At 40.0% G+C, this 22,500-nt stretch overlaps 2 protein-coding genes across 9 annotated transcripts in view; one reads left to right on the top strand and one right to left on the bottom strand.

The window, feature by feature from the left end:
- Window positions 1-14,048, top strand: part of syne3 (spectrin repeat containing, nuclear envelope family member 3) — a 107,230-nt gene extending 93,182 nt beyond the window's left edge. For all 7 annotated transcript variants that reach the window (XM_077730907.1, XM_077730906.1, XM_077730900.1 and 4 more), the window contains 2 exons: window positions 9,332-9,517; window positions 13,635-14,048. In XM_077730907.1, coding sequence (XP_077587033.1) covers window positions 9,332-9,517; window positions 13,635-13,817 — 369 coding nt within the window. In that variant the 3' untranslated portion in view covers window positions 13,818-14,048. The remainder of the gene's footprint in view (window positions 1-9,331; window positions 9,518-13,634) is intronic.
- Window positions 14,049-14,168: 120 nt separating this feature from the next.
- LOC144206132 (gamma-aminobutyric acid receptor subunit rho-2-like) overlaps window positions 14,169-22,500 on the bottom strand; it is a 37,953-nt gene continuing 29,621 nt past the window's right edge. Inside the window, exons 7-10 of one of the 2 annotated variants that reach the window (XR_013328303.1) lie at window positions 22,128-22,280; window positions 20,744-20,952; window positions 18,585-19,173; window positions 14,169-14,791 (exon numbers count right to left, since the gene is read on the bottom strand). Coding sequence is in view for 1 of the 2 variants with exons in the window: in XM_077730908.1 (XP_077587034.1) it covers window positions 18,838-19,173; window positions 20,744-20,952; window positions 22,128-22,280 (698 nt within the window). In the remaining variant the exon portion in view is untranslated. Of the gene's footprint in view, window positions 14,792-16,949; window positions 19,174-20,743; window positions 20,953-22,127; window positions 22,281-22,500 lie in introns of those variants that run through there. The other variant, XM_077730908.1, reaches the window with a different exon arrangement.

The following is a 22,500-nucleotide window of genomic DNA, read 5'->3' as shown; positions in this document are numbered from 1 at the left end:
GGATACAACAGATAGCCTCCGGAGGGAGAGTTACAGCAAGCGTCACCGTACGACTTCCGAACGTCTCCCCGAATAGACATTTTCGTCCTATTCTTATGGTCACAAGTTACAGAGTTGTTGATCATTCCATCACGTATGAGTAAAAACAACATCTGGGACTACAATAACAATCAAAGTATTTTACTAATAACAAAAACAGGGACTAGACCTAACAACATTTAGATTAGAGTAATTATACAACCTCCTTGACCTAAGAATCATATAATATAATCATAATCATATAATCGTTACATACAGAAAAACCCGAAGTGTACGGTTACATAACGATAACAATATTCTTGTTATTGTCCGAATAGCCCTGTCCTCGTCACCAAGGGCCCACCAAATCTCAAGGACCCAGATTGGGTGGATTGTTTGTATAACCATCCTGGAACAGGCTGTCTAGGTTAAAGATGACTTGGTGTGACCTCAAGACTTTTGAAAAACAGAAAGAGAATGATTTAACAAAGTAATGAATTAATACAAAGAAAAGAAAGAGATTGATTTAATAAAGAAATGAATTAATATAACTATTATAATAATAAAACAGAATAAACCCAACATTCCCCCGTTTTTATAATATGTATGTTATTAGTCATTTCTTAGTAATCACTAAATGGAAATGTCGGTGACTGCGATTTTATCCGCCTACTCCTTACTCCCATGGCTGGTCTGAAAGAGAAAAAACATAATTATATTCGTCCAATTGGTCCTCGGATTTACCGTACTCCTGGACCTCACTGCTTTCCCCAAACCGTCCCATAAGATACAACTCATGTACTTTAGAATTTGTAGGGGCAATTTCAGTAGTTATAAGTCGGCTTAGCAAGGAGCGCAAACAGGGGATACTACATCACCCACACAATGCTAGGATAGCGGTAATTGTGCCTATAGTCCAAATCTTTAGATTTTCCAAAGGTCTTATCCCACCAATCTGACAATGCGGACGTATCTACTCCAGAGTGCTCTTGCATATTGCGGTTCAGTGTTTGCAGGCCAGTAATGGCCCTGGTGAGAGATCCACTGGGTGACGCGTTGTTCGGTATGAAGGTGCAACATTGTTTTCCAAACATTGCACACACGCCCCCTGTTTCAAGGATCATATCCACCGCTATGCGATTCTGGAACGCCATCAGACTGGTAGCTGCCAGTTGTTCCTTCATGGCCACAAATCCCTGTTCAGTATAATTTCCAAGTTTTGAACATTGTAATGTAAGTAATTTATTCTATCCACATTTTTGTTTGGGGTGATTAGAAGGAAGATAGACTCCCAACCTGCTGCGATCTGATTAGCCAGCTTATACTCATCTGGTACGCCCCGGGGGATGCCAATCGCATCAATGTATGTTGGATCTCCTTCCCTCCATGCCTCTCGACGATGTCGGGAGGGTCGACCCTTCACCTCCGAATTATGAGCCGCCAATTGTATCTCCTCCACTGTGGATGGAAAAACAGACACCGGTAAGAGCAGTGAGACCAAAGTACCTAGTCCTGCCGCGTTTCGGCAGGAGTCGTATAATTTATCTACCACCCCGCCACCATAGGCCAGAACGTGGTATCAGGGGTGTAGTTTGTTTTAGAACGCCGGTACACCACGTCTCATTTATCGCCCCCAGCTTCAGACCATGCCCTGTAAGGTTTAAGCAGGTAAAATGATTAAACAGTGGAAAAATTGACTTCCTATTTACCGCGTAACAGGATAAACACTGCTTCAATATTTTTTCTTGCCAAGTAGGACACGTTTTTTCATTTGTAAAAACACTTTTCCCCAAATGAATGGTGATTGAGGGAGTTGTTAGACCCCATCGTATTTTCCCTTGTCTGGTAGGTTATCCTAATCCTTTGTAAGATGGTTTAGTCTCAATTGAAACCATATGGAGACGTCAAACCCAATATAAAAGAGTTCCCTATAGTTTTATGGTATTGCTTGCTGAGCAATAATCTTTTCAATTAATATTGGTGTTTCCCGTATCTTATTAAGTCAGAAAGTTTATCTTACCCGTCCCCTCAATGTTTCAATTGAGACCACCCTTTTACCAAAGTAGCTCCACATAGTGCTTGCCTTCTTTACACTCCATTAACAGCGCCCAATTATCCCCCGTTTGGGAAATCCCTGTTTCAGAAATAAATTTCACAGGTTAATATGTCAGTCCAAGCTTTCCAATCTTGACCAATTTCTGCAACAAGGCTTTTCCCAATCTTTAATTTTTTGCTGTTAATGTACCACACATATTTCCCACCATCTCTTTTTGTATGGCAACCGGGACGTCGCCGAGTCCAAATATATATTTACAATGTGGAAATTTGATTTAGTAGGTAATGTTAATTAAATGTAAATGTGTATGTTTCTCGGTTTACCCTCCCGTAAGAAGGTGTATCCTCAATTGAAACGCCTCCGCCTTTTTCTCCAACTGGAGAAAACAACCCTACTGTGGAAAGGAATAGAATCACAATCATCATTAATCTCATTGCCCCAAAAGCAATAATTGTTTTCAACATGACTTTTTGTCTTTGTTTAGGGAGTTTTCCTCTTGAAACGTTTCAATTTAGACAACCTTCTTACTGTGGGAAAGGTGCATCCGTGTCCCCTTTCAGTAACAAGGACCCTCCCACTTTGCGTTGCTCCGATGTTTCTTCTTTTATGCTGCTTATCAGCATCCAGTCTTCAAGAATCACCGTCGCTTCGTCCGTTTCCTGTTGAGAAGCAAAATCTCCCTCTGATAGTCTAAATTTGGTGTGTGTGTTTTTTTTTTTTTTTCTCTGATAGATTCGCCTCATCATCCAATTGTCATTGTGTAGTGAATAATAACAATTTGTAAGGTCTACCAAACAGGACTTCATATAAGGTCCGCCAATTGTGGATGGTAGACAACTATTATATTAACAAAATGGGAGCCATTATCACTATAAATAGTTTCTGGAATTCCATATCGTGGAATGATATCCATATGATCTAATAAAAATAAAATAAAATCTATATGTATTTTTTGAAATGGATATGTGGGTATGCATATAGATTTAAACCCTAAGCCTTGTAGTGTACTTGTAGCAAGGCCACCTCCCCCTTGTCGAGACATAGGTCTTCCCTTGACTCAAGCCCAAATTATTTTCTTTATTGATCTTTTATTGATAGATTATGTCTCGGTGGTCTGCCAATCAAAAAACACAAAAAGACAAACTATCATTCACGCTCACACTCATAAACAGAAGAATTTAGTGTGTTCAACCAGTCTAGCATCCATAATTTCATTTTGTGGGAGTAAACTGGAGTACCCGGAGAAAATCCACAAATTCTCGAGGACGCCATGAATACCCCACATTCCGGAAGGTCTGGATCCACCCCGCATTCATTAGTAGATCCTTTAATATACACACCCCCACTCTAGCATTTTAACCGTTTGTAAAAAATTACCTTCAAGTTTCACACAAAGTTATATCCTTTTTAATGCTATCAGTGTAGCTGTTTGTTCCCCGAATTGAGGTGGGAATAGTTTCACATCTAAGGTTTTTATTTTCACAGCCGCCATGACCTAATGGCTCCCTATCAGGTTTTTTGGAAAATCCCAATTCCCTCTAATAGCATGCCAATCACCTTTTAATGCGGCCATCCAATTTTGTTTCTACTTGTTTCAGGTGATAAGATAATCTCCCCCATTTGTAAAACTAATTCATCCACGCCTATTTTATACAACATGACGCCTATGGCCTTTATTACGTCGCCTTGACTCCAAATTCTATGAACCAAGATAACACGCCTAATTTGTAAGCGAATTTCGCCCATCCCATTTTGTTCATAGACAACCCATCTACCTAAAGCGTCACTTGTTTCAAAACATGAAAGGCCCCACTAGAATTCGTGCATCCAGCGCCAAATAGAGCCTATTTACACATTTGTCTCAAACTTGTTTTAGATATGGGGTCCCCAATTTCCCAAAATTTCCCAGAATTAATGTACTACCACATCCTGTCAAAAACCCAAAACGACTAACATAACCTGTTTCTAAGCCAGATTCTGGAATTTGGAGAATTTCTCCTTTCCCTCCCTTATCTAAGCTTGTTATTGTCACTCGTTATCACTGTAACATTCAGGCGTATTAACCCCATCGTTGCTAAAGTTCTCACCAATTTGCATGCCCTTAATGCCGTAAAAGCAACGTTATTTGGTTGTATCAATTGACCAATGCTTATCCAATCCGTAATATCCTTAAAGTCATCAATATGACCTGTGACAAAGCATATTTCCTCCTGCCAGGACAACAGACAATGTTCTTTCAAGTGCACTTTGAAAAACATTCCATGTTACTCCATTCTTAGGGAAAATATGCTCATCCTAAACCAATTATTTTATTTACAATTCACCTAATTATTTGGATGAATGCCATGAATTTTATCATGCCACTATTGCATTGTAAATTTCCCATCTGATGTCGTTAACAGCCAAATAATTCAATACCTACTATACTTTGTAAATCACCTCATATGTTGTTTACTTAAGACACGAGTCATTTCCCATAGCCTGTTACCAAAACAAAAATCTACAACAATTAAATGAGAGAAATCAACCTTTTGTTAGACAATTCCTAATTACAAACTTTAATGTTTTAAAAACCTTATCGTCACCAATATACCATAATATTGTAAATTTTGTCATCCTGGCCTTTTTTTCTTTTAAACAGCCAACCTCCTGGATTAAAGTATTTTGAATAATCAAAAAATTCTGAAATAGTATTAATATTATTTTATCCTCCAAAAGCTAGTTTCCTTTAACTAAGAGCCCTTTGAAATCCACAATTGCTCAAAAATGACTATTTTGGTCTATTTCCCAAATCCAAAGCTTTTTACCAAATCAACCTTTTACTGAACAGATTTTTTCTATCCTCTTAATACATTTCATTTTAAAACCCAAAATATCAATGCGAAAGCATTCGCATAACCTTGCATTTCTTGCAGCCCATGTATTGTTCTTATTCTGAAAAGTCCAAACAGAAAACGCAATTAGCCGTTAACTATGACCTCCACTCTTGCTGCGAAAACAGCATTGTTATCTTATGTTTACAAACCAGCTTTTTCCCTGTGCCCAAATACAACGCTTTTTAGAGAAGACAACCATTAAAACGTCAAATTAACCCCTCTTCCGATATTCAACTATATAACAATATTTTTCCAAGACCCCATATATCCAGAATATGTATGCTGCAAGCACAACAATATGGCAAAAACCCATTTTCTGCCCTCAAGTTTGCTTCAGCACCCCCAAGGCCAATTATTATTATTATAATGTCTTCACGGAAGGGATCACAAAATTTTAGTCGTTTACACGGTCCGAACGCTCCCGAAAGCCCAACACAGTTAAATCGTCTGCCCCGCGGCCCACATGTTTCACTCCCATCTAATCAGCAGCCGCTGCACCAGAAACGCTTCCCCCGCAGTTGACACATTTTTTTTGCAAGTCTAGAGCATAATAAAAACACAGGTGACATTCCCTGCTAAAATTTAAATGATCATTTTGTATATATTCTTTTGTCTTTTTAAACACCATCTTCCCGTTAGCGGACGGGATCAAAAACCAAGCTGCAATAAGCCATCACATTGCTGTAAATTGACAGTACATATAGGTTATATTAACAAAGCACCACCAGCACTTGGAAATAACCATTCTAATTGTTGTTATACAAGCCCAAGCATCACAAAAAACCCAATTTAATTGTAATCACAAAACGTCATACCTGGATTAACCAAATCAAATACCAGTGTCCCCATTAATTTTCTAGCTCCCTTTATTTTTGTTAAACTTCCTCCGCGCCCGTCACCTATCTCGGTAAATATTTTCCCCGTCAGCCGAGGAGGCCCCGCTATTTTTTCCTTACCAAACAGTACTTTCCCGCCGCCACGGTCTTAAATATATCCCCGTTATCCGAGGGAGCCCCCACTATTTTCCCAAAGTAGTATTTTTTACTTCTCCCCGGCCTTATTTCGCCATTAGTGTCTGTGGAACAAGCTGTTACACTTTTATCCACTCACATATTATTTATATATGTATATTACCTCCATTAGTGTCTGTGGAACAAGCTGTTACACTTTTATCCACTCACATATTATTTATATATGTATATTACCTCTATGCATTAGTGCATATATTATCCTGCATTTTATGCATTTTAAGCTGGCCAGCAAACCCATATTTATTTATCCATAAATATAGCTGTGTAATATTTTTAAAGCGCTTTGTCTTTCCAATTTTTTCCAATCCTTACAAGTTAGACGTATTTTTTGGATCGTCATCCAAACCCGCCTTACAACACGTGTTTCCCATATTTTACTTTTTTGTAGTGAGTTCGTGTGCCTCACAGAGTTAACTTTATTATATCTATTTTTATTATTATCACTCCTTCGACTGTATTTCCTAGGCTTATCTTAATTTTACTGCAGAAACCACACAAACAACATACAACGTATATTCGTGCCTACCCTTTAGACACAGGACACTCCCCGGCCCCAATATTGTACCTCTAGTACAATACATTCGTGCCTACCCCTGAGACACAGGACACTTTCCAGCAAAGTGCCCCACCGTACCTGCCATTGACTAGTATAAACACAGGGTTTTATCGCCGTCACCCAGGACGCGAAACCAGCCCAACAATGGGCCTCACATACAATGTCCCTTTAACGCATTTGTAAACACCTTCACAACATGCAGACATTAATGTGGACTTACCCGAGATCCATCAGATGTCTCCCTCCAGCAGGAAAAGTCTTCAACCGCCGAGAATCCAGGCGCCCCCGTCGAAAAACTCCGGCCCACCAAGGGTTTTGAAGACGCCGTGCGCACGGTCACTTACCAGATGTCGAACAGCAGCGCCTGGGTTCTCGCTCCGGTATATTGACCTCCATGGCTCGAAGGACCAAAATGTCAGGTTCATTAATAATTACCTTCGTCCGTAATTATCAATAACTGCAGGAAGACATCTTATTCAATTATTGACATTTAATTAAATAGAAATGGATACAACAGATAGCCTCCGGAGGGAGAGTTACAGCAAGCGTCACCGTACGACTTCCGAACGTCTCCCCGAATAGACATTTTCGTCCTATTCTTATGGTCACAAGTTACAGAGTTGTTGATCATTCCATCACGTATGAGTAAAAACAACATCTGGGACTACAATAACAATCAAAGTATTTTACTAATAACAAAAACAGGGACTAGACCTAACAACATTTAGATTAGAGTAATTATACAACCTCCTTGACCTAAGAATCATATAATATAATCATAATCATATAATCGTTACATACAGAAAAACCCGAAGTGTACGGTTACATAACGATAACAATATTCTTGTTATTGTCCGAATAGCCCTGTCCTCGTCACCAAGGGCCCACCAAATCTCAAGGACCCAGATTGGGTGGATTGTTTGTATAACCATCCTGGAACAGGCTGTCTAGGTTAAAGATGACTTGGTGTGACCTCAAGACTTTTGAAAAACAGAAAGAGAATGATTTAACAAAGTAATGAATTAATACAAAGAAAAGAAAGAGATTGATTTAATAAAGAAATGAATTAATATAACTATTATAATAATAAAACAGAATAAACCCAACAGACCCAATTGCGGGGAATCTGGTAAGGACGAGGGAAGTAGCGCCCATACCAAAACTTTAATAACCTAGGCGGGGATCTTAGAAAATAACACAGACTTAGAAATCAAATCACAAAACCAAACCTAACTGGGGAAAACACGCGTAATCCCTCTATGCTTCATTTCGTCATCCTTTTTTAATAACGAAACACGTCTCAGCTGCCCTCCCTCCGAAGTCAGTGCCAATTTGTCTCCTGTAACACCCAATCAGAACGACACACTAAAAAACCCCTTTCATATTGTGTACAAATGAAGAATTTCAATTCCTTTTTTTCTCCAAGATGGTGTTTCTATCAGCCTTTCTATCTTTTTTTTAAATTACATTTTACTATTTCTTAATACATTCCTATTTACTTTACTTTGTACTTTATACTTTTTACTATACTTAATGTTTTTAATGTTTTTAAAACTTTCCTTGTTCTGTTAGCATGGCTTCTTTCTGTTACTTCTTTTTTTGGAACCATTCAGCCATGCCTATGCTGTCACACCTGAGATTAGTTTTAAACAATACGCAGGAGAAGTAGAAACACCTCAATGCCGCTGGAATCCCAGAGCTGGAAAAAAGTGTCGGGTGAAGAAACAAAGCTTTAGAACAGCCATTCCATCTTTTATTATGGGAAAAGTGAGATCCCTCACCGATAAGATGGAAGAGCTGTCATCGCTTACCAGGCCGGAAAAGGAGTCGAGTGGTTGTACTCTGCTTCTGTTGACTCTTCAGCTCTAGACTACTGAAAGATTGTGCGGATAGGAAGGGTAACTGAATATTTTCAACCTCGGTCACAGTGCAGAGGTTCCCCATCTTGTGGATGACTTCCTGTGTGTGGTTCCAATTTTATCCAACTCTACAACGTCTGTATCTGTTTTTGCTACTGCAAGTGGGGTTAGGGTTAGTGGTCGCCGGTAGCATTAGCTCCGTCTGCTCTTGCTCGTTTTGTGTTTTTGGTGCTTTTCTGTCTTTTTTCATTGCATTTTGGTATTTCTTAATGATTTTCCGTATCTTTGCTTTGCTTAGTACTTTGTGCTTATTGCTTTGTTGTTCTGTGGCCTTTCTGACTCGGCCCCACTCGTCACGTGGCTTGGTTTTCTTTGTGGCAATCCTAAATGTCTTTGAAGCCGTTCAGCCGTGCCTCCGCTATCATGCACGCAGGATCAGCTGTAAGCAGTGGACGATAGTGGAGAATAGGCAACACTCCAGACCTAGCATTCCATCATTGTTATGGGCGTGTGAGATCTTCTCGTTCAGATGGAGGAGTTGCCGGTGCTCTCATTAAAGCCCCCCACCGGCCTCTCCGCTGCTGCTGATTAGGTGATAGGACAGTTCAGGAGGATCTAGGCATGGAAGATGATCTTTAAAACCTCCAGACTACTGAGGGGCTGTGCGGTAACCTCAGTCTCTGCAGAAGGTTCCCACCTTGTGGACTTCCTGTGTGCGGCTCCAGTTTTTTTACCTAGGTCTACAATGTCTTATGTGTATTGTGTCTGTCTTCCTACTGAAACCAAGAAATGTTCCGAATACGGGATGACATAAAGTTCCAACAATCTAACCTAACCTAGACTCAGTTGAAATTTCTTTTATTTTCAAGATTGCATTTTAAAAAAATGCAACTGCACCAGCATGCCCGCATTTGTTCAACTGTTTTTGTACATAGGTTCTGCAATCAAGGGTAACTTGGGGTCAGGAGCAGTTCCAACTTTTGCTTCAGGAAAATGGAATTAATGAGAGTGGTTCAGCTCAAGAAAAAAATACAAGTCTGGAGGAACTGCGTTACCGTTGGATGCTCTACAAGTCTAAGTTAAATACTGCATGTGATCTTGGGACCTCATTCAGTTTGAAGGTGAGTTGGCTACCCCTTGAAATTTGTCTATGCAGGCTAATTGCCTTATTTTCTTTCCGTAACATATTTATTCACCACAATATTTTTAGTAAAATATATTTGGTTTATCCCACAAGAATTTTATGTACTTCTCTTGTTGCCATATTAATCATCTAAACAAATGTTTGCATGGCCGGCCCAGTGTACGAGTGGTTAGTGCATCAGCCTCAGTTCTGGGGTTGAGGTTTCGATCTCAGATCAGTTCTCACACTGTGGAGTTTGCAGGTTCTCCTCATGCTTGCGTGGGTTTTCTCCAGGTACTCCATCTTCCTCCCCATCCCAGTTTTGAGAATGACACAAATGTTACATTTTCACAAAGTCTGTTCCTTCAGGGTTTTTTGGTGTTTGCCAGATGTTTCTCTGGTACGATGACACATAGCTTTGAGAATTAAATGCAATAGGTCAATATTTGTAGTGTTGGCACTTGTTTTTTAAAAGACCTCTGCAATTCTCCCTGGCATGCCGTCGATCAACTTGTGAACCAAATTGTGACTGATGTCCGTCCATTCTTGATTAATCAATGCTTTGAGTTAGTCAGAATTTGTGGGTTTCTGATCATCTGTCCACCTCGCGAGGATTGACAACAAGTTCCCAACGGGATTAAATTCTGGAGAGTTTCCTTGTAAAGGACTCAAAATCTTAATGATTTGATCCCTAAGCCATTTTGTTATGACCTTTGCTTTATGGCAGTGCTTCTCAATTATTTTCTGTTAGGCCCCCCCTAGCAAGAAGAAAACTATCCCCCCCCCCCCCCACTTCCCACCGTGACTATAAATAAAATCATTTTATAAAATTGTTATAAGTACAGCATTTTATCCTTATTAACATTAAAGAAAAGGAAAAAAGAAAGAAATATAGTCAACTTTACAAAGAATAACTTTATTAAATCTTGTTTTAAGTCTGCAACAGAAAAGATTTTAAGTGCATCAATGCCTGAAATAAAAAATAAATGAGAGCGCCACTGCCAGCTACTGTAGTGGATGCGCAATTACACTTTATACTAGTACGGCCAAATAAAATCCTGTTCCCCAGGGTTACACGCGCCCCCCCAGGTATCGCACCACGCCCCCCCCAGGGGGGCGCGCCCCACTATTTGAGAAGCACTGCTTTATGGGAAGTTGCTCCATCATGCTGAAAGGGCATTCTTCATCACTACATTGCATAATATGCTTGTGTGTTTGTACAGTGGGGCAAATAAGTATTCAGTAAACCACCAATTGTGCAAGATATCTTACTTGAAAAGATTTGAGAGGCCTGTATTTGTCAACATGAGGAAACTCAACCATGAGAGACAAAATGTGGAAAAAAAACCTGAAAATCAAATTGTTTCATTTTTAAAGAATTTATTTGCAAATCATGGTGGAAAGTAATATTTGGTAAATACCAAAAGTAATAACTTTATGTACCGTTTGTTGGCAATAACAGAGCCCAAACGTTTTCTGTAACTTCAGAAGCCTCTCACACACTGTTGCTGGTATTTTGGCCCATTCCTCCATGCAGATCTCCTCTAGAGCAGTGATGTTCTGGGGCTGTCGTTGGGCAACACGGACGTTCAACTCCCTCCACAGATTTTCTATGGGGTTGAGATCTGGAGACTGGCGAGGCTCCTCCAGGACCCTGAAATGCTTCTTACGAAGCCACTCCATTGTTCCCTTGCTGTGTGTTTGGGATCATTGTAATGCTGAAAGACCCAGCCACGTCTCATCCTCAATGTCCTTGCTGATGGGAGGATTTTTTTCTCTCAAAATCTCAGTACATGCCCCTCAGTTCATTCTTTCCTTTACACAGATCAGTCGTTCTGTCCCCTTTGCAGAAAATCAGCCCCAAAGCATGATGTTTCCACCCCCATGCTTCAGATTGGGTATGGCGTTCTTCGGATGCAATTTAGTATTCTTTCTCCTCCAAACACGGGAACATGTGATTCTACCAAAAAGTTTTATTTGGATTTCATCTGACCATAACACATTCCCCCAGTCCTATCCTGGATCATCCAAATGCTCTCTAGCGAACCGCAGACAGGCCTGGATGTGTAGTGTCTTCAGCAAGGGCACATGTCTTCCAGTGCAGGATTTGAGTCCCTGGCGGCGTGTTGTGTTACTGATAGTAGCCTTTGTTATTTATCTGGGGGTCTTTGGGGATCCTAGATGGCGGCATGCATGGGTGCAGCGGCTCTATGCTCTCCAGTTCGGTGTCTTTCGTTATTTACTAACATTTGCGAGGCAAACTATTTCTACAGTCGCCGGGAATTACTGAAGGAAATGCGATATATCCATCACAAGAGATTACCATCGGTGTCCCCGAGGACATCTCAAGACCTCTGGGATCTCCGTGGATAGTCAGTCCACCCAGAGTACGTCGGAGGCGCCGCAGAGAAAGAAACCAAAAGCGTGGATGCCGGGCATACCTACCTGCTAAACTACACAAAAAACACACAAGGCACCGCTTCCGAGTATCTTTTTGACCAACGCCAGATCCATCACCCACAAAATGGAAGAGTTGGAACTTCAGATTGCTACCAACAGTTTTGTTAGGAACTGCAACATTATTCTCATCACGGAAGCGTGGCTACACCCGCAAATCCCAGACGCAGCGGTATCGCTAGCTAGCCGAACGCTTTTTACAACGATCGTTCAAAAGAATTAACAGGAAAAAGTAAAGAAGGGGGACTTTGCGTGTTCATACACAATAAATGGTGTTCCAACAGTAGGACCATGACTACACTGCTCCCCGTATTTAGAGCTTTTGGCGATACTGAGCAGGCCCTTCTATCTACCTAGGGAGCTAACGGTTGTCATTCTAATGCCTGTTTACATCCCACATAATGCTAACTGTAGCAAGGCACTTAGCCTCCCGCTTGCAACTGTAAACAAACGGCAGCTTGACCACCCCGATGGAGTCTTTATTGTCGCTGGTGACTTCAACAAAGCATGTTTGAAAACTGTTCTGCCTAAGTTTATCCAGTACGTGAAGTGTCATACCAGAGGAAATAAAACTCTAGACCATGTTTATTCTAACATCAAACAACCTTATAGAGCCACTTTCCTCCCTCAGCTGGCTGGATCAGATAACCTCTGCCTGTCCCTCACCCCGCATACACTCCACTCCGGAGGCTAACAAGGCCACAAATAAAGTTAATAAAAACTTGGCCCGAGGACGCACTTTCTCAGCTGCATGACTGTTTTTCCCGCACCATTTGGTATTTCTTTGAATACCACAACCTCCAGGACTACACGGACACTGTACTTACCTACATCAAAAACGGTAGGGACGCTTTCACTGTTAATAAACGTATCCAGGTTTTTCCCGTGGCCGGTCTACTTGCCGAAAGACATTTAGCCGACTGACGTCTGGCCGATGGCCAACTTGCCGAGGGGGCATCTGGCCGAACGTATGCATGTTCTCCTCAGGCCTGCATGGGTTTCCTCTGGGTGCTGCGGTATCCTTCTTAAGTCCAAAAACATGCATGGTAAGCTGATTGGACACACTAAATCGCATGGTTGTGCATGCTTGTCCGTCTCCTTGTGCCCATGGACGTTTCGCCGAAACGGGATTCGCGCGCTCGCCCCGCACCCAGATGTGTTTTTCAACCTCGGCACAAAAAACAACAATGAGAAACATCCCCACTTTTATTTGATAATATAAATGATTTAATAAAATAATAAATTAAACGCTTTAATTTGTTTTTTTTTTGCTTCAATGTCCGTCGGCGAAACGACCATTCGATAAACTGTCCGTCGGCAAAACGTCTGTCGGCGAAATGACCATTTGGCGAAGTGTTCTTCGGCGAAACATCCGTCGGTGAAACGTCCGTTTGCGAAACGAATTTTGGCGAATCGTCCAAGTACCCCTTGTGCCCCGCGATCAGCTGGCCACCAATTCAGGGTGTCCCCCGCCTCTGGCCCGGAGTCAGCTGGGATATGCTGCAGCACCCCCCATGAACCGAATAAAGCAGTTCAGAAAATGAGATGAGATCAAAAAATGTATTGCTAACCGATCAAGTTAACCCTAACCCACACAAAAACTAGCCACAATATTGTATTTTGTATGAATACTTTCCCTATTTGTGCTGTTATTGCAGAAACCTGGGTTGCTGCAGCGGGTATGTCGACTGGCTCTTCCTCTATGGATCCTCTTCCTCGCTTTATGGATATTGGCTTTTATCCTGCCTCTCATGTATGAAAGCAACAGCTGCTCCATCTACAACAACTTTGCGCGATCTTTCAGCATTATGCTGCTGTACACTGGACCACCACCTACATAGCTGCTTTAATAATGTTATATCAAGCAGATACAGCCTTTGAACCATTTGACTTTTTTTTTTATAGAATGCTTCCTGTCTGGGTTTTATTTCATAGTATACATTTGCTTGCAATGAAGAAATGCTTTGCTTTACCATTAAACTTACTTCGCTCATCATTATTGGTTACATTTTATTGCATGTTTGCTTGATATGATGTAACGCTGTTGCTCATTAAAACCTTAGTTAGACTAATTGTTAGGGTTATTAGTCCTAGATTATTATATATTTGCTCACAATGAAGAACGCTTTGCTCCTTAGTTAGACCAAATAATCCTCCTGGACAGCTGGAATATGAAGAAGACCTTTATCTGTTTTGAGAACAACTGTTAGATTCATCCATAATTATACTTGAATATGATTATAAAACACAGCAGGCAGACATCTGATTTATTATTGACATTTAATTAAATCGGTGTCTCTAATGATCAGCTTGCAAACGAGAACATTCCGACCTTGTCTCCGCCGCCAAATGGTTCTCCCGTGTAGTCATTTCTCGTGCAGCATTAAGGCCATAAATCAAAACAATTACAAGGTTATCGATTAATCCAACTGCATTAGCAAAAACAACATCTGCAACAATCATAGCATATCAGGTATTCAATAATAACAATTAAGGTTGGAACTAAAAAACAAACTCTATTGGTAATTAAACAAACAAGCCTCCATTTGGCAAAACAATTCCATATCAGGCGACCCGAGGGTCACAATGTAAGAACAATATGCAAGTATTCCCAGAGGTGATTGATAGCCATCTGCTGGAATCAAGAATCCTTCACGGCTCTTCGTTGCAAACCCAGATCAACAGTCCTCGGAGCCCGGGACTGGGTGAGATGTCAGGTCAATAGTCCTCGGAATAGGCCAAAACAATTTAACATCCTCGGAGCCAGCTGCAGGGGGAAGTGTTCTTCGGTAACAGTTATACTGAGCGTTTGTCTCTGTTGCAAGCACATTAATATATACATAATGCTCACATTGTGACAAGCCATCCCGAGAAACAATACAAGCAAAACACTTTGATCAGCGTGCGTGAAGTCAAATGAGCCAAATACTAGTGAGTTCATACATTACATAACATATCACCTAGACCTACTGTGAAAGGAATGTGGGATCAGAGATGCTTATCCGAGCAAATCAGGTTTTACATAACTAAACCAGTCATTGTAAAAAGGCAACTGCCTCCAGTTAAAAATTGTGTGCCAAAAGAAATACTTTCTGAATGAGTCAAAATTGTTATGAAAGTGAACCATCATAGAAATGGGTGAAAGAAATTCAATTTTCGAGATTAGGGGCCCTGTGTTAAGAGTAATAAAGTAAGTTGATTAGCTATTATGATGAAAAAAATAAAAAATAAAGTTATCCAATCTGCCTCCTACTGGCTGACTGAAGGTAAGTGAAAGACTGAGAGATAAGTGATCCGCCCGGGGGCTGATGCAATGTATCCATCACGGCAGGATGCCAAATTATGGGTCTGAAATTATCACTTATTTAGGTCTTTTGCAGAGTAAACGCACCTTATGGAGAAGCACTACCAATTTCGTCATGCAGAGTTTTTGGGTGTGATGACAAGTTGGGTTTTGTTGTTGTTGATGACAGGGCCTATGTCCGATTATTATTATTATTACAACTTATTTTGCAAATTAATTTACAGATTGCACCTCTATTTTTTTTTAAATTGCTACATACTACCACTACTCTAATAATAAAAAATGGTGTTCAGCTTTCAGATGAAATGGGCCGCAGGGCAACCTTAGCCCTGCGGCCCATTTCATCTGAAAGCTGAACACCAAACCAGTTAGTGTGCCCTTAATTTCCCATGTTATATCCACCAGGTTTTGTAAACACGTTGGAACCTCTTTCCATACAGATCCAGGCCATTGTGATTAACAGAAGAATGTTTATGATGACATTCGGAAATTTACTTGCTAAGAGGAGGAAGTGTTTTAGATAAATGATTAAGAGCAGGAGACCTATCGGGCAGATGAAATTGCCATATTTACGCCCATATAAGCCGCGCGCTCGTATAATCTGCACACTGAGAATTACCTTGATTTTTTTTTAATAGGAAGTACAAATGTGTTACTTTGAAGGGAAAATCTTAAGAAAAATCATCACAAGTGGTATTTCTGAGATACTGTATGAATCAAAAATGACAGTAAATTAAAAAAAAAGTATATATATATATATATATATATATATATATATATATATATATATATATATATATATATATATATATATACTTTTTTTTTAATTTACTGTCATCCTTCACCACTTGTGGTTTCAACATTTGTGGCTTCAGCACAAAAATCTTTTATATTAAGTATTCAAATAAAAATGTTCATACAAATGTGTTAATTCCTGTTGAAACTTGCAAGTGGAACACAGGAGATTAAAATGGCAGAAGTCAGGGCACCGCCACCAACTCACGGCAGAAGCAAAATTTTACCATAGAAGAATGATTCTGTCAGGCCTCAGACCAGACTGGTGGCTTGTTGTGCCTGTCACCCTATCACAGGCCCAGCCCCTAATGAGTGGAGGGATGCCAAGTGCAAGCCATCAGCCAAGAAGCAGTATTTAAGGCCTCTAGGAACCTGACCATGCTGCTGGATCGTCTTATCAGTTCACTGTTAGGTACCCTCTCGCATTTTCACATTGCTTGCTTTGTTGATCAACGGTCTCTTTTTTCTCTCAAGATTTCGACCATGCTAAGCCCCACGGCCAAGGACAAGGGACCAAGCATTACGGAACAAGGATCAATGGACCAAGGGCGACGGATCAAGGATAACGGACCAAGGATAACAGAACAAGGATCAACGAAACAAGGACAACTGACCACAGATTAACAGACAACGACCACGCTTCCTACCCGGTACCCTCCACACCGACGCCACAGGAAAGACGACCTTCCTGCACAGCCAACTACCCACCACAGCTATCCCCACGTGTGCTCGCCAGTTATTTGGACAAGCCTAATAAAGATTTGGAAAAGAACTAAGCTTTTACCCTCGCCTGCTTTGGGGTCCGCACCCCGTTCATAACAGATTCGCCGAATAATATAAAAGGGAGAGAAGGATGACAACTTGCCTTTTTTCAGTTTTATTCAGATTGCATTTTGCATCGCGGTCATCCCCTTATGGAGGAAAACGAGGTCTTGGCTTTTGTTGTTTTGTTCTGATTGGATTTTGCATCGCACATATCACCTCGTGGTGGAAGACTATGCTGAGCCTATTCCATCTTTGTTTGAATTTTGAATTGCCCTTGAAAATGCCCCATGAGCCTTCTGTGCTATCTAAAGCATCAAATGAGCCCAAAAAAATGTTTAGGAAATCATTAGCTCCAGACACCCAAAAGGAACATGGGGAAATATTGCTTTTTTTAAGCCAGATGAAGAACATTTGAACTTGGCAAGGAGTTTCAGAGTCCAATGCCAGGCATGTATAATAGTTCTTTTCAAACATTATAATGCACATTGTATTATTTTGTGATGACATTATTGATTTAAAAGTATATTTTGTGTGTCACACGTTTATAAAGAGTATTTAAATGTTCTTTCTTTTTGGTGCTGATTTACATCAGGATATTGAAGTACATATGAGGATTTTTATAGCCATTCATACAGATAATGTCGTCTCACTTTGACAGGTATGCTAAATACTTGAATTTACATTTTTTTCATATATAGATTATATTTAGTACATTGCAGTCTTTTCATATGCCTACAACTGTTACATTTAACAAATACACCTCTTGTGTACTTGTATTTTTTATAGGTGCGAAAACATGTAGTATGGTAGTAATGATAGAAGTGATTGTACTTCGCGGGTTTTCGATCATCATGTCTGGTCTCCTTTAGGCGCGAAATTTACATATTAATATACAAAAGCTCAGCATCCAAGTCTTGCATTGAGTCCAGTGACATGTCTTGGGATTTTCTGAATATCTCCAGCAGTTGGTGGTGGCAAGAGGGCATGACTCTTTGGTCAATCTCAGTGTCTATGGTGCTTATTGATCAAAACTGCGTTTTCTTATTCATAATAGCTCCCACCTCCTAGTCTATTTGGGGCCTGTGCCTGCGCAGCGATCAGTAGCAGATAATTCGAACGCAGGTTGGTGACTGAAAGAAGTAGAATGTTATGAATTTTGTGCATCCGTGTGGATAGACCTCCACTGGTTCTGAGGTGAGCGTGATGATGAACAGTTTCTTTTAACTTTGGCAAGTTATGAAACAATGAGGTGACCAGATTCCTTGCAGTAAAAGCACCAGCCTTCTTGACCTCATTGCCATTGCACCCGTGGCATCGACTGTCCTCAGGTAAGTTGCATGGGCCCTGCCTCTATTACCACAGATTTGAGAAAGTCTGATATGGAAGATGAGCACCTGGCAACCATGTTACTGGGACTGTGGTTAACCTGTCCATGTAGCTGAATAAAACATAAAACTCTTAGGCAGCTAGAGCCATTGCATTGACCCTGCTCTCTCAACTCTCTTGCCCCCTCCTTGTCTTCTTCAGTGGAATTCAGGTAAAAAGGTTCTCATGATGGTAGTTTTGAACTCAACAAGCGTGGCTCAGCGACAGGTTCCGGCTCCACTCAGCCATAGCCCAGGTTTTTGTGCTACTGGCCAGATGGAAAATCATGAAGGCTTTTCTTGGTCAGTTGTTCATGGCTGGGGCTACTCAAAATGGATTGAACAGTTATTAAGAAAGCATTTGCTTTACTTCGACTCACCTGAGAATCAGCCAGTTTAAACTCTGGATCGCAACTGATCCGCAACAGGAGTTGGCCCATGAAATGGTTGAGTGCAAGCGGCTGGCACAATCCTTAGGATGAAATATCAACCCGACTAGATGAGCTTTCATTACAGTCTAATACTCTTCTTGTCGAGCAGGAGGGGCTTGTCATGACTGCTTGTCATGACTGTCAAGCGATGATTTTAAGCACCAGATGTGGGAATCCAGCAATTGTGGTGCAAAGTACAAATTCAGCAGTAGACACACCAATAGATTAAGTTGAAAAAAATGTATGACCCAGGAAAAATCATACGGGAATATTTGTCAATGGCATGTGTGTTTTGAATTATGTTTAGGGCACGTATGCTCTTCTTCTTTTTAGTGGTGGTGGACTCACTGCTAACTGACAGATGAACCACCATATTTTCTATCTTTTCTGAAATGTCACGCATTTCTTCCGGCTCCTCTTCGGGCCCAATGGGCTCTTCAATGTAGCCGGCAAGACTGTTGGTATCAGCCTCGCTGTAGGTCCCATCTAACAGTGCCATGGTTCTTGTCTGAGAAATACCACAAGTGCAGGGCATTGACTGGTAGGACAGAAACAAGCAATTTGATTAAGCTTATGTTAAAATAATATGACATTTTAAAAACCAAACAAATTGGACATGTTATGTACAAAAATAAATTATCTTTGACTGTACTTAAGATTTTACTATATTGATTGGTGCTCAACTCTATATGTGTACAATTTGTTATTTGGATGTACTCCAAAATAATGCAATTGGTAAATTGGTATTAAACAAGAATAAAAACTCCAGCTTTTCAAAACTAAGAAAACATCAAATATCATATTGATACATTAGAGCATTTTTGGGCAAACTTTTCGGCCCGGGGGCCACATTGGTCTATCCACCTATTCCACAAGCAATGACCTCATTCATTTTCCTTTGCCCTGCAATACCCTTTTTTCCCCGATAGATGACGCACTAGTCTAGACCTTTGTTGGAGTGTAACTTGGAGAACAACATGCCGCTCATAACTCTCAATTTAACGACTGCTTTCTTTCGTTGAATAGTAATTGTAAGATAATATTGTAAGATAAAATGTCAAAGTCACTTGGCAAATGTTTGTTCATATTGTATCAGTTTTTGTAAGTAGAGAAACATCATTGTCATCATATCATTGATACATTAGAGCAGGGTTGGGCAAACTTTTCGGCCCGGGAGCCACATTGGCTTTAAAATTTTGACAGACAGGCCGGGTCACAAGATACGATACATATAAAAAACTTCATCCTATCAGTACATATGAAACATAAACAGAAAAAAAGGACTAAAGTATTAACATACTCATCACTCATCATTAAATTTAATTTAAAAAAAAGATAGAAGGGCTGTAAAACATGAAAAACAAATAAGAGTGGACAGAGCTACTGCCACTGGCTTCCGCGTGACGGCGCCATCTTGGGTGGAAAATAAATCAATAAATACAAAAATAAATATATTATTTGGACAACGTCGGCGGGCCGGATTAAAAAGCCTAACGCATGTGGCCTGCAGGCCGTAGTTTGCCCATGTCTGCTTTAGAGCAATGTTCCCTTACTGGCCCATCCACCTATTCCACATAGGTGAAGGTGGGATTTTGGATTTTGTCTATTCTGTGTAGTAGAACATTTTGTGGAAGAAAAAGGTCAGAACTGCACACATGGATTGGATGGGGAACAGCAGTGCCTCTCACAGAGCATACCAACTGTTCCAATAATTTGGGAGGGGGAAGTGTCTGAAAAATAGATATTTATTTGTGTGGCTTTTAATTAAGTCTTTTTTGTTTCTTTTTTTTCCCATGGTGTCGTATCATTTTCATTTTAGAGCCGTTTAAAAAATCATGGCAACAAATCAGACATAAAAGATTTCCTGCCTATAACTCAGAGATTCATCCCTCCATTCCCTCTCAGTTTGTGGATATTTTCGACTATTATCTTTATCTTTTTCATGCAGTTATTAGAAAATCATTAAAATGACTAGATATTCACACAAACTAATACTGTATATGGAATCTGGCTAAAATCATGAGTTTTCTTTCAGATGGACACATTAGAGCAGACTCATTTTTGGTGACGTTCTGATAATCTCATAAAATCAGCAGAAATAAACCTACTTGTGATTGTGCCCGCTCTCTCCTTTTACGTTCCCGCCGGTCCTGAGCGGTGGACAGGTAATTGACAGCAGCATACTCCAACACAGATAAGAAGACAAAGACGAAGCTGACCCAGAGGTAAATATCCACTGCTTTGATGTATGATACGCGAGGCATTGATGCATTGACGCCAGTGATGATGGTGGACATGGTTAGAACAGTGGTAATACCTATAAACAAGAAACATAATGTGACTTCATATTTTGAAACTCAAAGTCTTACCAAATTAAGAGGTTTATTGAATTTACTTACCTGCTCACTTAAATTTGATTATGTAGTTTTGATCAAATCATTGCAATAAATGATATATCTGTCAAACCTTTGTCCGCAGGGATCTTCATATGAGAAGATATCCAGGTATACTGCCATTATTTACATCCAGGGGCAGGATAGTATGATTAAAAATGTGAAGTTGTTAGGTTTGCTTGTTTTGTCCTTGTTAGATCGTCTTATTTACCCTGCCATGTTTCCACGTTTCCGACCAAAAGACCGGTGACCAAACGTCCGGTCACGGATAAGACCAACTTTATGAAATCATCTTCAAAAATCAGATGTGCAATATTGAGGACACCAAAACGGATCCCTTCAATGCCTCTGTGCGCTGAGATATTCTGTCCATAAAGATTACGAACAGAACTGGGGATATTAGGCAGCATTTTCAAAGTCAAACCCTCACTGGAAACATTCATATTACCGGCTACAAGCACCAAACTTCAAAATCTGTCATGAACTCAACTCTGACACCTGTTTGGGGGTTCTGAAGTCACCCCCTAGTCAACAACGGGGTTTAGGTGGGGTATGACAATGTTGCCAGCCAATCACAGGGCTCAAGGGAACACCAATACAAACATTTATTCCTAGAGGCAATTTTAAGTCAACAATATGCCTATCATGCATGATTTGGGGATGTGGTTGAAAACTTGGAGTACCCTAAAAAACATGCGGGCCCAGACAGAACAAGCAAACTCCAGACAGGAAAGCCACCAGGGATTGAAGATTCAATATCACAACTGTGAGGTGGACATGCTATCCACTTAATTGCCATGTGTATTCTAAAGTTATTTCACCTTGAATACAAGACAAATAAATATATATATATATATATATATATATATATATATATATATATATATATATATATATATATATATATATATATATATATATATATATATATATATATATATATATATATATATATATATATATATATATATATATATATATATATATATATATATATATATATATATATATATATATATATATATATATATATATATACATATATATATATATCATTTATTTATTATATTTCTTTCATTTCTTTTCGTACTTTTCTTACCTAGGGAAACTCTGGCTGGCACAGCCCGGCGGTCAATCCAAAAAGACACCCATGATAGCATCACCATTAGTGTGGCAGGAAAATATGTCTGCAGCAGAAAGAAGAAGATGTGGCGTCTCAGCGTGAAGTTGATATACAGGCGATTGTACCAGCCTGAAAACACAGTTGGAGAACAACACAGTTGGAGAACAACACAGTTGGACGTGCCTAAGATTCTCAATGAGATTAAGCCTTTTTTTAAACGTATACCTAATGGTTTTAGTATAGCTACATGGTTCAGATATGCCTTTTTCCCATTGTTTAGACCGTTCTGGGGAGAGCTCAATGTCACACTCACTTTTTTTCTTGTTTTTCTCATTTGATCTCATTTTCT

Source organism: Stigmatopora nigra, chromosome 13 (assembly GCF_051989575.1).
Source record: "Stigmatopora nigra isolate UIUO_SnigA chromosome 13, RoL_Snig_1.1, whole genome shotgun sequence".
Taxonomy (NCBI): domain Eukaryota; kingdom Metazoa; phylum Chordata; class Actinopteri; order Syngnathiformes; family Syngnathidae; genus Stigmatopora; species Stigmatopora nigra.
This window is presented reverse-complemented; position numbering and strand designations above follow the sequence as displayed.